This window comes from Chenopodium quinoa, unplaced genomic scaffold, assembly GCF_001683475.1.
Source record: "Chenopodium quinoa cultivar QQ74 unplaced genomic scaffold, ASM168347v1, whole genome shotgun sequence".
In the NCBI taxonomy this organism is placed as follows: domain Eukaryota; kingdom Viridiplantae; phylum Streptophyta; class Magnoliopsida; order Caryophyllales; family Amaranthaceae; genus Chenopodium; species Chenopodium quinoa.
Genome location: NW_018743331.1, coordinates 657,594 through 676,140, shown reverse-complemented (window position 1 = coordinate 676,140; position 18,547 = coordinate 657,594). Strand labels below are relative to the sequence as shown.

The 18,547-nt window shown below is 36.7% G+C and overlaps 2 protein-coding genes across 2 annotated transcripts; both read left to right on the top strand.

Annotated features, from left to right (window-relative positions):
• Positions 1 to 6,025: 6,025 nt before the first annotated feature.
• On the top strand, positions 6,026 to 10,980 carry LOC110737667 (protein DETOXIFICATION 19-like). The gene is made up of 7 exons (XM_021918003.1): positions 6,026 to 7,143; positions 8,035 to 8,579; positions 8,685 to 8,771; positions 8,873 to 8,929; positions 9,034 to 9,272; positions 9,378 to 9,496; positions 9,632 to 10,980. Exons 1-7 carry the CDS (start codon positions 6,886 to 6,888, stop codon positions 9,758 to 9,760), a joined length of 1,434 nt encoding a protein of 477 aa, XP_021773695.1. The 5' UTR covers positions 6,026 to 6,885; the 3' UTR covers positions 9,761 to 10,980.
• Positions 10,981 to 15,845: 4,865 nt separating this feature from the next.
• On the top strand, positions 15,846 to 17,828 carry LOC110737666 (early nodulin-like protein 2). Its single transcript, XM_021918002.1, has 2 exons — positions 15,846 to 16,197; positions 16,481 to 17,828. Exons 1-2 carry the CDS (start codon positions 16,014 to 16,016, stop codon positions 17,569 to 17,571), a joined length of 1,275 nt encoding a protein of 424 aa, XP_021773694.1. The 5' UTR covers positions 15,846 to 16,013; the 3' UTR covers positions 17,572 to 17,828.
• The last annotated feature ends 719 nt before the right edge of the window (positions 17,829 to 18,547 follow it).

Here is an 18,547-nt window from a genome sequence, read left to right as displayed (position 1 = left end):
TCCTAGGGAAGTAGTGATGCCTCACTTTGGCGTAATCCATCACGTACGCGCATTAGTTCGGTAAGTGTTGTCCTTGGAATGGCAAATTTTAGCTCAATATTATTAAGGGACCTAGGGTTTCTATGTTGGTTGATTTAAGTGAACTTAACTAATCCTCGCAACATCATAGAAATCCTAGACATGCATCTAGCAAACATATATATAATAACAATATATAAGGCATAAAAATAGATGCATTTGGCAACTAGCATGACCCCTTGAAATCTTCAATTTCCATGGGTCTTCATCTTGGCTCGTCTTCCTCGAAACGCCGTCTTGAGACTTCTTAGCCAAAATGAAATAAAAGAAGCTAGCTAGAACGACTAAGATCAATCTAAATAGTACAAAAATACTTAACGGTTCGCAGACCGTATTTAGATTTACAAAAATACATAACGGAACGCAGTCCGTATTTTCTATCCTAGTCGGGCCCCACTAGTTGCCATTTTTCAAACAACCTGTTTTGAAAGCAATTTTTCATTCACCCGTTCACTATTTGTGAACGGCCCATGCAATTTTACGAAATACATAATTAAACACACGAAACTAGTAACTAACTTAGGTCGTTAATCCAATTAACGTGCCTAATTAAAACTAGTCAAAGTGGTTTAATCCATTATTTCTAAACGCAAAATGCCAACGCATTCAATTAAGCTCCCACTAAATTCCGCATCCGTACTTAATTAATCCGATTAATTAAGTCGACATAACCCATAATTTGTCAAAATTTTGCAAAATCGAAAATCGAGGTTTTTAGCCTCATTAAAATAATTAATTAAAATTATTAATACGAAAAAAATCGCAAAATCATAGCTCATCCTTAAGCAAGAAGAGCATCATCCAATGATGCTTGGCGCACCATGGCTGCTAGGCAGCCCATGGCCCCTGCACCATGGTGCGTGGTGCTGGCAGCTAGCAGGTGCGCCTAGCACAGCCTGCCTAGCATGCTAGCACCAGCAGCATGCTACGCATGCTAGGAGCTTGCTGGCACAAGCATCAGGGGCTGGCTGGCTGGGGCTTGTTGCCTCGCTGCCCAGCAGCCGCACAAGCACACCAGCAGCCTAAGGCCCCTGCGCGCCAGCACATACACCACACAACAGCCCCTCCACGCCACACAGCTACGCACCAAGCGATGCACAGCCATATGCGCACCACAGGCAGCCTACATGTGGGCTGCTAGGCAGCCCGGCTAGCCTTGGTGACGCTTGCGGTTTTGCATCGTTTTGCATGCATTTAACTCGGAATTTAATTCCGATTTGTGTGTGACAATAATCAATTCTAAATCAAATTTTAGAATTAATTTTGAGGGAAAAATAAAATAAAACAAATGTTAAGTCTAACTTAAACAATTTTATTTTAATTGGTGCACAAGCCCAAATTTATCCAAAATTATCAATTTTGAACAAAATTAGGACAACCTTTATGCTTAAAATAAAATGAGCTATGTCCAAAATTAATCTTGCCAATATGCAAATTAATAATGGATTTGACAAAAGGGGAGTTGGAAAAATTAATTAATCATCCAATGATAAAATTTTCCAACTTGCATACTTGTGTAAAATACCAAGATTACTTCTTCCAATATGAAGATTAATCAAATTTTACTCACAAGTAATTGAACATAATGGATTTTAATCAACCAAAATATGAAAAAATCCAAACTTTGTTCAACATGGAATTTAGGGTTAGGTTTCCAATCATTTAAACACTTAAAGATTAGAACTTTAACATTACTTGGGAACTCAAAATACAAAATCACAACAAGCTTTTCACACCTTATTGCAATTTATTTGCAAAATTGTGAAAAACAAGTTTATGTGATTACTTGGTATATCAACTTAAGCACTAATAAACACTCCATTATTATGCTCAAGGATATTTTAAAACCAGTAGATTAGTGATGCAAATGTGCATTTAATCTAACCTTGTAATGCTTGCATTAATCAAGGCTTAAAAAGAATTAAAACTTTCGTTGAAAAACGAAAAACCCCAGAAAAAGTGGGTTTCTGGTTCGAATTTGGCTTCTGGACAACCCTAAAAGAATTGAAACAGTTCCAGAATGTCGATTCCACCCAAAAATCACTATGTTTGAGCCAAAATCTGGGTTCGACAGCCAAATCGATAATAAAATCGAGTTTTAAAAATTAATTAAAACGAGCATCTAATCTAATTAGATGAACATGAACCAGAAAAATAAATTCTTTAAAACACCTCAATTAAACAATATTGCAAAAATTAAAAGGAGCGTGGATCCGATACCGCTGTAGGGTTTCGTACTGACCCGACACTACGCGGAAGGAAACCCACCAAGACCCGCCCCTTAATTAAAGCAATTAAACAAGCATAATTAACTTAATCAAACAAGATTAAGGACAAGAATTATACCTTTGACGCGTGCTTCGCTCCTAAAGAGCTCTTACTTCAAAATCTCGAAAAGACGAGATCTCCGACGGCTCGTACTCTCGATCCGACCCGAGCGTCCTAAGTCTTGAAGGTTAGTCAAGACCCGGACAAAATAACTATGAGTTTTACGAATCAAAGGTTTACTCCTTTTAGAGTTGCCTTTTTAATTCCACTCAAGGTTGTGTCAAATCCCAATACCAAGCTTGGTATTTATAGGGAAATGATCCCTTGATTTCCAATCTCCCATCAATGTGGGAGAGTTGGTAAAATGATAATTATTTAATTCCAAATTAAATAATTAATCAACTCAATCACAAATCGACACATGGCACAAATATAGAGAAAGCCAAGTGAGGACCAAGGCTTGGGGGGACCATTGCCTTGATCCCCAAGGCCATGTATTGGTCCCCACACACCATGCCCAAAACCGGGTCAAGGTGTGCTAGCTGGCTGCCAGCTAGCGTGCCTTGCTGCCCAGCACCCAGCCAGCCAGCCAGTGCACGCTGCTGCTGGGCTGTGCTGGTGCTACGTGCTGGCGCTGGGCGCTGCTAGCACCTAGTGCTGGCATTAGCCCCAGCAGCCCACGCACTCACTCTTCGCGCCTCACTGCTAGCACAGTCAGCATGCGTGCTGCTAGCGAGCCACGCATGCTGGCCACACTGCCCCCCCGCACCATTCGCATACCCCATCGCACACACGCACTAGCACGATGCCTACGCTAGCACTAGCCAGTGCCTAGCACTGCTTGTGCTTGATGCGAGGCATGTGCGCACGTACATGCACTCGCATGCGTGGCGCTGTTGCCTAGCACCTAGCCAGGCATTGCACGCACACGCACCAGCCATGCTCCACGCACCACGCACTGCCAGCCCACACGCAACACATGCGAAGCTGCTTGTGCGAGGCTAGGGTGCGAGGCTGCGAGTGTCAGGCCCTAACATCGAGCTGGCGCGCAGCCCCTCGCATGTGCTGCGATGCTTAGTGCTGCCATGCGAAGGCTAGCACTCAAGCACACGCACATGGCGCGCCATTGCCAGGCAGCCAGCCATGCCAGCACCTGGTCTGCGATAGGCGCCATATGCACCCAGGCACCACGCTAGCATGCTTGCTAGCTGCTATGGGCTGCCTGGTGCCTGTGTGGCCTGCGATGGCTGCCATGCGCACCTAGGCACCCATGCTAGCTTGCGATGGGCTGCTAGGGTGCGCCTAGGTTGCGATGGTGCCTAGCACACCATGGTGCGCCTAGCACACACATGGTGCACCTAGGTTTGCGATGAGCTAGCCTAGCCTAGCTATGGCTACGCTCATGCTTGTCGATTGTGATTTTGCGACGCTCGGTATCGACGCCCTAGGCTCGATTTCCGACGTCTGTATTCGTAAAACTCTGTCGACTCATTAAATCCTTTCGGATTAATTCGACGTCTCGGATCGGAGATTCGATTGGGTTCGACCCGAAGGGTTCAGTTAAGATTAAGCTGTAATATCAATTGTATCTTGATATTACTGATCGGAAGCGGCCTCCACCTAGGCATTCCGAGCACTTGACCTTACTGAAGAATTACCTCTGTAATAATTCTGAACCCTCTATCGGAATAATACACTTGTTGGAAGGACACCATTCCTTTCACTGCCATTGGCAGCCACAACATCACCAGCACTCAATTCCTACAGGATTCTCAGTCTAGTCTCAAGAAATGGTACTTTCAAGCTGGGTTTTTTCAGCCCACCAAACTCGCCATCGTTATGTTGGAATATGGTTTAACCAAGTTCCTAATATGACTATTGTTTGGGTTGTAGTAAATCAAATCCACTATAAGCAACATTGACTTCCAACCCCATTCATAACCAGGATTACAATCACTTCACTTTATTTGAAGCTGCGAAAATGCAATTTCGCATAAACTAATCAAACAATACAACACAAATTAATCCAATCTTGCAGCAAATTCGCACAAAACTAAACTAATCAAACAATTTCGTACTAAAACTAATCGAACAAATTCGCATAAAATAAATCAAAAAATTTCGTGCTAAAACTAATCGAACAAATTCGCACAAAATAAATCAAACAATTTGCACAAACTAATCAAACAATATAACAGAAATTAATCAAATCTTGCAGCATATATACCCTAGAAACAATCGAATTTTTCAGAACAGAACCCTAAAATAATTGATTATAAAAGAGATTAGAGCAATTATGTACCAAATTCGTTGAGATTGATGAGTGAGATTTGCGACGATAGCGAAAATGAAGATCAGAGATTGAGCGTTTGGGAGGAGAGAGAAAATGTTGATAAGCGTTTAAGAGGATAGAGAAAGTATAGTGGATGAGTTTTGTGATTTGTGAGAACCAAAAGGAAAATGTTTTCCTTTGATTTTTGGAGGAAAATGTTTTCAACTGTGGTATAAAACGATTTTACAGCCTATATTTTCCATTCTAATTTTGAGTTTTACCAAACAATGTAAAATGGGGAAAATAGTTTTCAGGGAAAACATTTTACGTCCTACCTTAGTAAAAATTGAGGGAGTAATACTTATTAGTTTTCATGTGTGTTTTTTCCTTCTAGCCTTGGAGTAGGAGCAAACAATATCAATCTACCGATGTTTGTAAATTAGGATATTTTGTTTCATTAAGTCGCGGTCTTAAGAACACCCAAAGCATTCAAAGGCTCACTACAGCAACAAGAACTCGCAACTCCTTGCAACGATAATAGGACGTTTGTTTCGAGAAATAATAGTGATAAGGTCATAAGGATTAGTAAATTAAACCTTTCAAATATCAATTTAATTGTTAAAACCTAATTTCACCAAAATCATTTTTTTTTAGAGCCACAAAGGCAGGAGTGAGAATCGATTTCATGATCCCCTAAAATCGAGAAGGAAGCTCTAACCACTGGAGCTATCCTTCACTCTCACCAAATCATTTATAGTAGGAGGCATATATTATGATAGTTACTTCATAAAATAACCAGACTAAACAAGGAATGAAAAATATTTTGATAAAATCTTACTTACCAATTCCCAATCCGCATTGATAGGGATGACAATTGGGCGGCGGTGCGGGTACCCCCTCCCCCATACTCGCACCCGTCAAAAATTTTTATACCCACCACCTACCTGCTACCCGCGGCGGGTAAAATTTTAACACGCATACTCGCCTAAGCGGGTAGAAACCTAGATCCACCACCCATTTGTATATCCACGATCCGCTTTTATCCGCTTATTACTTGCTAACCTAACAACATTTGTTTTATAAATTTTCTATAAATATGTCATTTTGCCATATCTAAATTGTTGTAAATACATAATTTAATAGCATATTATACAAGGTAGCAATCAATTTGTGATACAAAAATAAAAGTAGTAATAAGTGGGCGGATAACTAGGCGGGTAGGTGAGTAACTGGCGGGTAGACGGGTAATAGGCAGGTATGGCATCAAATCCACCACCTACCCGCTACCCATGGTGGGTATGACTTTTGTATCCATACCCGCCTACTTACCTGCCAAAGTTGGACCCATACCCGCTCCAACTGGGACAGGTGCGATACGGGACCCGTATTTTAATACCCACCTGCCATGCCTACACATTGATTCCCCTAATAGAAAGGGCTTATCAATAGAAGTAGTAATTTTTTGTACCTTTATAAAATTAAAAGAATTCCAATCCTTATTATTGTATCTTCATGTCACACATTAATACTCACTATGGGGATGAGATCTCTTACCCTCGATTCCAAAAGTCTTATTAATTTGAACTGAGTTGACTTGTGAAATATTTTGTTTTAATAAGAAACCTTTTACTAACCTTTAAAAAATAAAAATAAAAAAAATTCTCAATCCCCATGACTTCCCATAATCTTATCACTCATTTTGTTTATTTCAATTGCATAGTTAACCATATTACTAGTATACTACTATCTTATATGTTCCCATTTCTTTAACCAGCCTCTAATATAAAACAAACTATTTTTATACATGACCACATGGCTAATTAATTAACTGCTCCGTATATAATTGTCTTGATGTGACCTTAATATAATTTTATATACTGATTATTATATAGTCGAAACATTTTCCGCATTCATCAAAAAACAACATTATTGTATGAATATATACTTGTACATCGCACTAATGTCTAATACCCTACCTATTAATTTTCAAACCAACCCCATATTCATTGACTCTTCTAACAAACATCAGTTAAAACGTGGCTCACATTCAGACCCATGACACGATCATACAGTCATATTTATAAAAGAAAATAATCAAAACGTAACAAATAAAAAGGATTAAAGGAACGAAGGGAGTACAATCATAAGTGGATAACATTAAAACCATCTGCATGGGCGGCACAAATTAAACCTACAATTGTTTCAAAAAAAAAAAATTTAAACCTACAATTAAAATCTCTTACAACGCCTCTATATACGAAGCAAAAATGAGGACTAACACCGACAGTGCGACACCGTTGTTGGCGGCTGATGGTGGTGGCGGAGCGAGATGGTTGGCAAAAGTGGTGGATGTGAAGGAGGCGAAAGATCAAATATTATTTTCACTTCCAATGATATTAACCAATGTGTTTTATTATCTAATTCCGATTACTTCGGTTATGTTTGCTGGTCATCTAGGTCAACCTCAACTTGCTGGTTCTACTCTTGCTAATTCTTGGGCTACTGTTACTGGTTTTGCTTTCATGGTACCACTCTATCTTTTCCAACTCTCTTTTGGCTACTGTAATACTTCCTTCGTTCCTTAAAAGATTGTCGTATTAAGTGAGTGGGTAGTTTTGTCCTTCGTTTCTTAAAAGATTGTCGTATTAAGTGAGTGGGTAGTTTTGTCCTTCGTTCCTTAAAGATTGTCGTATTAAGTGAGTGGGTAGTTTTGTCCTTCGTTCCTTAAAGATTGTCGTATTAAGTGAGTGGGTAGTTTTGTCCTTTGAGCATGTGGGGTAGGAAATACGGGGGTAAAGTATAGAGAAATTGTAGGGACCATGTTTGATAAAAAGGAATTTGGCAAATAAGAGAATGTAGAAAAATGAAACTGGGGCTATTTTTAATAGATAGAGGGGGTAATTTATTGGTACATTCAAGAATGAATATAAGGGTGTTTTAGTGAAATTTTAGTAAGTTTAATTATATGAGGGTTGAAAAGAATGTGATGAATATTGAATGATTAAATTTGAAAGGGTGGAGTAGTTTATATGTAATAATTTCCATCATTGAGTTCTTTTTTGGCTGATTACCAATAATGCAATCATTTTTAGTTTGATGTTAGTATTGTTAGATAAATAATAAGCAACCAACTCAATTAAGTATACTTGGAATAACAAATAACCTTATGGATTGATGCAATGTACGCTTAATCTTGGCTATGCTGGCTTCGACTTAGAACTTCTGTATTAATTTAAGGACTAAAGCTTTGTTGTTTTCGTTGTATTCACTAAAAACAATCACAAATTCACAATAAAAATTACTTCTTAGTATTGACAACATACATTAGAGAATCTACAATATTTAGTTTCGATTAGTAAAAATCAGTTTAATTTATAATGGTCATATATACTTAAATGTCAACTTTGTGATTGTAGATTGGACTAAGTGGTGCATTGGAGACATTATGTGGTCAAGGATTTGGAGCAAAATTGTATGAAATGCTAGGGATTTATCTTCAAGCATCTTTTATAGTTTCAATCTTTTTCTCCGTACTTGTATCTATACTATGGTGGTTTACCGAACCCATTTTAGTTTTCCTCTATCAAAGCCCTGAAATTTCGAAAGAAGCAGCAGTCTACATGAGATTTCTTATACCAGGAATATTTGCGTATGGTATTCTGCAAAACATTTTAAGATTCCTTCAGACACAATCTGTGGTTTTGCCCTTGATTGTATTCTCACTTGTGCCACTGACCTTGCATTGTGGCCTTAGCTATTTGTTGGTTTATTGCACGTCCCTTGGTTATAAGGGAGCTCCATTGGCTACCTCCATGTCATTTTGGTTATCGGTTGTGATTATGTTGATGTATGTGAGCTGTGCTAAAAAGTTTGAGCATACTTGGAGAGGGTTATCGAAAGAATCGTTTTGCTATGTCTTGGCCAACTTGAAGTTGGCATTACCTTCTGCTGCTATGGTTTGGTAAGTACGTATATTATGTTCTCCTACATTAGCCACATTTTAAATATGTGATTGATCAAACTGGTGTGTATTTCTTTTATTGTTTCTGACATTTTTTTTTCTCAGTTTAGAGTATTGGGCATTTGAGATTTTGGTGTTCTTGGCTGGCGTTATGCCAAATTCTGAAGCATCGACTTCTCTCATTGCAATATGGTAGGATTAATTTCTATTTTTCTTGATTGTATTCCAATGAAAGATGTTGGTTGAATTTGATTTACGTGTGAATCTCATATCGTTCTCTTAAAACTAAACAGTGTTAATACAGAAGCAATTGCTTATATGTTTGCTTATGGACTGAGTGCTGCAGGAAGGTATTAATGCAACACTTGAATACCTTTGAATCTTGAATTCATAATTTTTTGTAACAAATTCAAAATTCAATCAAAAGTCTTATAGTTTAGCTTCCTCATGATAGCACAAGAGTTTCAAATGAACTTGGAGCAGGGAATGCGAATGAATCAAAGCATGCAATGCGTGTTACATTGAAGCTGTCAATTCTGCTAGCTGGCCTTGTTATTCTCAGTCTAGCCTTGGGACATAACATTTGGGCAGGCTTCTTCAGTGGCAGCACTTCTATAATTAAAGCATATGCTTCCATGACTCCTCTAGTTTGTATTTCAATATTTTTTGACTTTATTCAAGGCATTTTATCAGGTCCGAATAATATCTAAAGTCCTCATTTCTTTTCACTGTCATTATATATCTTCTAGCTCTAACTGCAGTTAATGATCTATTATGCTGTTCTTGGCCGCGAAACAGGGGTATGCAGGGGATGTGGTTTTCAGCACTTGGCTATGTTCATAAATTTGGGAACATTTTATCTTATTGGTATGCCCATTGCATGCTTACTTGCCTTCCAGTTTGATTTTAATGTCAAGGTAATCCTCCTAATCACTTTCTACACTTTTTATTGTGACTACTTTTGGTTGTTTACCTTGCATATTGAACAGCTTTCTTATAAATGTTTCCTCCCACACTGACCCCTTTCAATTTGGCACGAATTTTTTATCTAGGGTCTTTGGATCGGTTTGATATGTGGCCTTTTTGCACAATCTAGTTCACTTTATCTGATTACTCGACTCAAGAAATGGACAACACTTGAGCTCTCTTCTGACAACAATGGAAATGCAGTGCTAGTTTAACCATTATAGGTAGGAACATCATGTATCAACAAGAAGATGTTCTCACAATTGAAGTAAAATTATGGGGGTTAGTTAACTGTAGTGTTTTGCTCCAAGTTATTGTATTGAATTTTGAAGTCTGATGAATCAGTTTTACTAGTGTTCTTGGAAAGATTTTATAAAAAGTGAAAGGGTTCTTGGAAAGATTGCTATGGGATCAGATAAAAGGACCATTATGATAGCGTGCATGTACTGTACTGCCTGTACTACGAGTCTACAATATTTAAGAGGTTGAGCAATGAGCAGGATGGTAGACTATGCTCAGCTCATTGTTAGCTGCGCAGTGTACTCATTTCGGAGTAGAAGTGTATACATATGAGAATACCAAACCATAATTCCTATCATCATGTTGTATACAGTTAAAAGTTCAACCTTGTTCCCTTAAGTTTGATCCTTACACGGTTCTCATAAGTGGCGTAAATACTTACACTGTCCATTAATTTTGCAGTAGATACCCCATATATAAATGGTGAACTAGTGTCTTTGCTCCTGAGATAGGTCAAAATTGAGAACTTTCTGGATTTCGATTACATAGGCCTACTTACACAGGAGATCACCCTCAACTTGGGGCACCAGATCTGGGTGCTGAGTGCCCTTAACAATGCTAGGAGCCTAACTGTACTTTGCTGGAAAATGGTTGAATGTTTCATATGATCTGACGGTCAGCAAAGATGCTGCTGATGGGCGAAGAGCTGAAATGCCATGACGAGGCATTGTTTCCATGCTTTCAGTTTTCCTGCTTAAACACAAGGAAGAGGAAACTGATACTCCCTGCTAAGGTTCTTCGTCCCTATATCTGATCACTTGATCACTTCCAATGCCTACCAGCAGTGGAAATGCAGCGACAATTGGGAGGACGTACACGTACTGATGCAATGATCATTTTCTGCAGGTCATAGCTTTTCAGAAGGCTAGGGTGGAAAGATTCCAACTATCAGATATTTTAACATGCATTAACTTAATTAAGATGAAACTTGCAATATGTTGAGTTTGTAAGGATAAAGAGTGATCAAAAAGAACTAAAGAACAACACATAAATGCAATGCTAGGGTCATGCTAAGGTTCCTCTTACCTGTAGTTTAACTGACTAGCATATACAATTGTACAATATACATATTTTAGTAATTATAAACATACAAATGAGATTAAAATGTCAAATTAGGAATGGTATTTTCTCCTACTTGGAGAAAGAGCTCAATTATAATAAAATGTATATTTATTTAACTTGTATTTTCATGTGGGCATTAGTCTTGTTTATTTGGGCCCATATGATGTCTTCCACTTTAAGACCTAGCAAAGGAGAAATAATGGACTGAATTTGATGGACAAAATGATGCCAAATATTTTGGAAATCAGACACATCAAGAATTTGCCCTTTAAAACCTTATGTTTACATTTTTAATTTTTTTTTTTTGAATAGTAATCTTATGTTTAATTTTATTTGCCATATCTTCTGAAAAATATTCAATACACATTAATTTTAATATACTCCGTAACTAATAAAGTTTTGGCTAAACAACAAAGACTATAAGTCTGTGTACAATAGGTGTTTGAATTCTCCTCCTCCATTGGTAATTTATTCTCTTGTGACTCATTCATACAAAAAATAAATTAATTTAATCATTAATATCTTTCTTGTCTTTTTATGAAATTGAAATACGATATTAATACATTATCCTCAAAAAATGTCATGGCCACTTCATATGATTTACGTATAAGGGAAATTAATTTTTCCATGGAAAATACATTCATATTGGAAAAAGTACCTTAAATAATAGGATGATGAAACGCCAAGTCATCTTTAATTTTTAGAATTTATTTGACTAACACCTAAACAAATACTACTTCCTTCGTTTTATTAAGTTGACACCATTTGACTTTTACACTATTCATAAACTACACTTTGACTAGCTTTTATGATGTATAGGTATGATAAAAAATATCTAAGTGGGATCTTGTTTGAATCGTCTCAATGTATATTTTATTAATATCCACTTTTTATAATTTTACGATATCGAGAATCTGAAATATTAATCGTTAAAATAGTGCGTTGGCAAGCGTGATAAGATAATAGTGTCAACTAAATAAAAACGAAGGTAGTATATTACTAGGTTAAACCCCGTGCAATAGATGCAAGGTTGTTAAATAATTAGGAAAAATTGTCTAGAATAATCCGACATTTGCCTCATCCGCCCAAAACAATCCCACCTTTCGATTATTTTTTAATAATCCGACTTTTAATGTCAATCCGCTTTAAATGGTCCTTGGTAATCGGTAACCTATTAAACATGTAAAATTTTATTTTTTTGGTTTTAAAGTACACGTGTCACCACGCGATTTATCTAAAATTTAAAATAAAAAAGAAATGAATTTAAAAAAAAAAAAACAGCCCCGGCACCAACCATCCCCCTCCCTAAACCCAGCTCCACCCCTTGAAGCCGTCGTTAACCGGAGCGGCACCAGCCATCCCCCTCCCCCAGCCCAGCTCCACCCCTTGAAGTCGTAGTTAACCGGAGGGGCGGAAAATGTTGTCGGGGACGAGGAGTGGGGCTGAAATCAGGGCGGGGGAAGAGAAGGGAGGTCAAATCGGGACGGGGGAAGGAGAGGGGGCCGAAATCAGGACCAGGAAGGGGGAGGGGGTTAGGATCGAGACGGGAAACGGGGAGGAGTGGCCGGAATTGCAACGGGAAAGGGGAGGAGTGGCCGGAATTGCGACAGGGAAATGGGAGGGGGCCGGGAGCGAGATCGGTATGGGGAAGGGTTTTTAGATAGTGATTGGTGGTTCAGGGAGAGGGTAGTTGGCGATTTAGGGGAGGGGAAGGTTTTCAGCGCAGCGCTCCGGCACTGGGGGGGCAAGCAGGGGATCGAGCTTGTGGGTGTGGACTGCCGTGGAGGGTGGTTGGGCTGGTGGGGGTGGTTTCTTGGGGTTTTTTTTTTTGGAATAATAATTAATTACTTAATAACTTTTTAATTTTTTCCTTAAAAAAAATTATATTTTTCATTTATTTTTATTTTTTTTACCAATCAGATGCCGACACGTGTCATGTAACTTTCAATAACAAGTTAAATGATCGATTGGGACCATTTAAAGCGGATTGATATTAAAGGTCGGATTATAAAAAAATAATCAAAAGGTGGGATTATTTTGGGCGAATGAGGTAAAGTTCGGATTATTGCAAGCAATTTTCCAATTTTAAAAGCAACATAAATAAAAGGACTAAACAGACAATTATTAGAAAATATGAAACATATTTAAAAGAATCACCACTTGTAATGGTTATAATGAACTATTTAATATTGTAGAAAGTTTAGCATGTAAAGTAAATGTCAATATTTAGATACAATAAGCCTTTGTTATGGTAAGAATAATTTTTTATAAGTAAATATTTTTGGATCCAAGGGAAAATTTTCAATATAATAATGTTGTCAAGTGTCCTTTTAATTTAGCCTTTAGTAATATGTAATAGATTGATAAGTTAAAATATATTAAGATGTTAGTTTGAGACTTTGAGTATCATCACAACCAATCTCATCTTTCCAGTTAATATAGGATTTATTTTTTTTTATTTTTTTTATTTTACCACCAAAAAATAACCCATTTTTTAAGCTAATCACTTATTCTAAGTTTTATTATAATATACCACCGAAAAAAAGACAAAAGATAAGATTTCACCACCACTTAATACTTTCCGCAAGAAAACTATTAAATCTAGTACTTTCTCCATAATGTTAGTCCCATTTAGTTAATTTTGACTATTAAAAATTAGAGGGAATCTTCTAAATTTCTCTTTATATATAAAAATAAACATAGTCATATGAGATTTATTTTTGTTCGTCTCAATTAGTACTTTATTAATATCTAATTTTTATAATTTTTGCTAGTGTGAGATTAAAGATATTTGCGATCAAAGATTTGCATCGATATACATAAATGGGACTAACAATATTTTAACAAATTTCTTCGATTTAATTTCCATGCCAACAACATGTAATTTAACATTTTGGGGTCATTTTGATTTTAAAAGGTCCAATTTTAAATTGACAAACAATAATTAAAAATGCCTCACTAAATTATTGAAAAGTGAATTTTAAAATACAATATATAAAAATAGCCATGTCAAATCCATTTTTTTAGTTAAATAATATTTCAGCATAGTTTGTGTGCGGCTAACTAAATCATGTGACCGCTTGTAAAAGAATAAAATAACATTTATAACACTGTCCGAGTAAACTCTGCAATACTGACCGAGTAACTCCTATAATACTAACGAAGTAACCACTATAACATTGACCGAGTAACCCTTATAACACTAACGGAGTAACCCATATAATGGTTGGTCACACGGTGTGACTAACTGCATATGTTTGTGATAATATTTGCAGTTCTTTTATTTTTCTTGGATAGATAAGAAAAATGGTTCTATTGGAGCGAAACCTCTCATAGGTCAACCCGACCCAAGAGGATAAGTCACTAAGTCAATTACCCATTTGCCACTACTTCCTACACTTCATATCGTATACTATGAGTTTTTTGTATTCGCACAGCAAAGTACGCGTGTTCTACTACTATTGAAAATTTGAACTTTCTCAAGTCTTAGCATTAGCCACGTCTCACACTCTATTCTTTCACACAACGAAAATGACAAGTTGACAACTCATACATTTGCTCCACTGAGTATCCTTAACCTTTTCTTATAATAACTATACTTATTCCCTTTTTAAGTCGCAATGCTTTCAATTTATACTTATCAACGAATAGTTTTAACCAAAAATTTCCCTAATCATCAATACATAAATATCACATAAAGTTAATATGATATAAGTATACATTGAAACACGTGTACGATGTTACAAATCAATATAAATTTTTTTTCTAAGTATACACAATCAATAATAATTAAGATAGATCGTGTAAATAGTATAAAAACTCAAAATGATATAAATATAAACAACACATTACAAATATAAGTTTATTTCTTATGAGTAAAAAAACATTGAGTAGACATGTCTCTCAATACATATCTTCAATTTTCAAACATCAATTTTTATAATTTTTAATAATTGATGTAACAATTAAGATTGTACTTTAGCAATTGTCATAGTATTTTGCAACTACAAATCGAAGTAACAAAAACTCTAAAATAAGATAGTTGTACACTCAACATTGTAAGAAAATACTTTGTAGATAAGACAGTTGTAGACTCAATATTGTTAGAAAATACTTTGTACATGAGTTACTCTAAAAAAGATTAAAATTCTCCTCAATATTAAAAGTCACCCTGTTTTATTTTTATTTTATTTTTTTTTTTTTTTTTTTAATAAAGTTGCTCTATTTTACAAATGATTTACCCCTTGAAAAGTACACATAATGTATAGAGATAACCGTATTAACCTTTTAAAAATTACTTCAAATCCTTTTCATTTTCTAATGTATAAAGATAATCAAAACAATATTAAAAGTTACTTCAAAGCTGCTAAAAAACTACTTCAGTATAAGACTTTCATGTTATACAATAAAGTTATTGTATGCTTCAGAACAAAAAATATAATCGTCTACATGAAACGAAGGAAGTACAAAAAAAAATGCTTATTTATATTTATATAATTTATTTTTTAAAGTGTAACGTCGTACTAGATTAAAAAGAAAAATCAAGTACTAATATTACCTCCTATTTTGTACACCAAATTACACGTTTTTATACCACTCCACAATAAAAAAATAATAATAATAAAATAAAAAAAATTCCACACAAAAGTTGAAATTAATCACGTCTCTTACTCAATTCCATTACACCATGATAAAGACAACTCATTAAATTACTCTATCCTAAATCCTTATTTTACTAATACTAATCTCTCTTAATCCTCATTTACATTCTTGTCAAAAAAAAAAAAGGCTCTCATTTACATTTATTTTCTTCCATTATTTCACCTTAAATTATTTTTCCACCTTTATAATTTATTGACCAAATAATTTCTTACTATATATAAATTGATCACATAATAAAATCTTGATTTACATAGTAAAGTTATAGTGTCCTACATAATAGTACACCCTATAATACTTCAATTCCCTTTGAACCTTCTAGTCTCTCCACTCCTATATATAAACACCTCCACCTTTGTCCTTCTTCCTCCATTATTAGCTTTACTGTTTCGTATCATTTTTCTTCTCCACTCATTATTTTCCAACTTTTTTCTTCTATCTTCACCCATGGCTTCTCTTAAGCTTTTGGGTGTTCTCTTTATCGTTTTAGCCTTTTCGGGTTGTTCCGATGCTATGAAAGCACGCCCTCTTAGGCATTATGTTAATGGTAGGCAAGGATGGGTTCCTCACCCTGCTCAGGATTATAATCAGTGGGCTGGTTCCAATCGGTTTCTTGTTCATGATACTGTCCGTAAGTTCTTCCTGTTTCGACTTTTTATTTTATTTTATTTTTAATTAGTCCGATTCTATAACATCATACCTTAACCTAAAATAAAAAAAAAAAATTAAAAAATAAAAAATTACGTATTTTGTGGTGACTACGTGAAATGTTTGATTTGATTAATCGATTAGATGATGTATGTACTCGTATAGACTATAGACTGTAGTATGTGTTTAATTAATTGGTACTCGTATAGACTATAGACTGTAGTATGTGTTTAATTAATTGGTATTTGTTGGCTGTTGATTGGCAGTGTTTAGGTATAACAAAGCGACGGATTCAGTGTTGGAAGTGAGTAAAGAAGATTATGATAGTTGTAACACTGATCACCCTATACAAAAGAAGCAAGATGGCGAGTCGGAATTTGAGTTGAATCATTCAGGACCATTTTACTTCATTAGTGGTAACAAGACTAATTGTCAACAAGGCCAAAAGATCATTGTGAAAGTCTTATCATATCCCTCTAAACCACCTTCCGCCAAGCCTCCAGCTTTGTCGCCTGGGGCGCTTCCTCACCCGCCTCCGTCGTCTCCTGGTGCCTCCCCCGGTTCTCCTACTGCACAACCTCCGGCCTCTCCCGGATCCGGCCACCATGGCGGCGGCGGTGGAGCCGGCGGTCCATCAAGCTCGCCTTCCGGTACACCTGGCACTTCTGGTCCAGCCACGTCACCTCCATCGGGTACACCTGGCGCTTCTGGTCCAGCCATGTCACCTCCATCGGGTACACCTGGCACTTCTGGTCCAGCCACGTCACCTCCATCGGGCACACCTGGCACCTCTGGTCCAGCCACGTCACCTTCATCTGGCACACCTGGCGCTTCTGGTCCAGCCACGTCACCATCCTCCGGCACACCTGGCGCTTCTGGTCCAGCCACGTCACCATCCTCTGGCACACCTGGCGCTTCTGGTCCAGCCACGTCACCATCCTCTGGCACACCTGGCGCTTCTGGTCCAGCCACGTCACCATCCTCTGGCACACCTGGCGCTTCTGGTCCAGCCACGTCACCATCCTCTGGTACACCTGGCACTTCAGGTCCCGCCATGTCACCATCTGGGTTCCCAATTGGTCCGGCAGCTTCTCCAACAACCGCCGGTGAACCAGCCGTTTCTCCGGCAGGCAGTGTTGCATCGCCGCCGGCACCACCAGGGTCAGCTCCAGCATCCGGACCGGGTTTGGGACCAGCATCTGGACCGGGGGGTGCAGGAGGGAACCCGTCTGATATAAACGCTCCATCGCCATCGGAGAGTTCAGAATCAAAGAAAAACGCCGCCGGGAGGGACGGCGTTTCAATGAGTGTGGGTTTATTATCGGTATTAGTTGGTTTAGTTATGTGGTTTAATTAAGTGATGTTAATTACTTTTGGGTCATTTTCTCCATTATTGTTATTAGTGTTTATTTTATTTTTGGTTTTTTGAGTTATGATTTTATGTGGAGGCATAGTGGTACATGTGTGTGATTATCTTTATCTCTACTTTTTATTTTAGAGGTCCCCTTTTTATATAATCAGGGGTGTTTTATGATTTTAGGTTTTGGACAGTGATTTTTTGTGTATTTATTATTTCGGACTTTGAATAATTGATTACTCAGTTATATTTATCAATCCTTGTATAAATTTCATTGTTTTGAAAAAAAATTTCATTTTGTATTAATTATTAAATTGTCTTGGAGCTAGTTCTTGATAATTATAGTCATCGATCAGTATCTTTTATCGTTAAATATTGTTCATGTCAAGACATATGGAGTATCGATCAAAGAACTTTTAAACATGTGGATATTACATATAAATGTCTTTAAAATTCATCAAAGCATGAAGCATGATTATTATATATTTTTTGCAATTATTGAACTTTCTAGAGGAAATACATGTCTAAATTATGCCAAGTCTGCTAGTCCATTTAAAAACTCACATTTATATTTTCTTATAAAAAAAAAATTGACAGGGTAGAAAATTATACTTTGTATAATCAAATATTTTCTCTATCTTTTATACTTGAACACTTCTTTTTTCACGCTTGTCGATACATTATTTCAATTGCTAATATCTTCAATTACCGATATGTAAAAATTATAAACATTTGATTTAAAATAATATAAATCGAGACGAATTTAACAAGATTCCACAAAAAATAAATCACCAATTCTAGTCAAAGTGAAGCAAATGAATAGTGTAAAAGTCAAACGGTTTCAAAAAATAAAAAACGGAGGAAGTATTAAACTAAATCCAAAATTTGTGTATGGTAAAAATTACAACTCGGAATCCTAGGATATCATGATTGCATCAGTATCGATCGGTACAGTATGCTTGCAAATTTATTAATC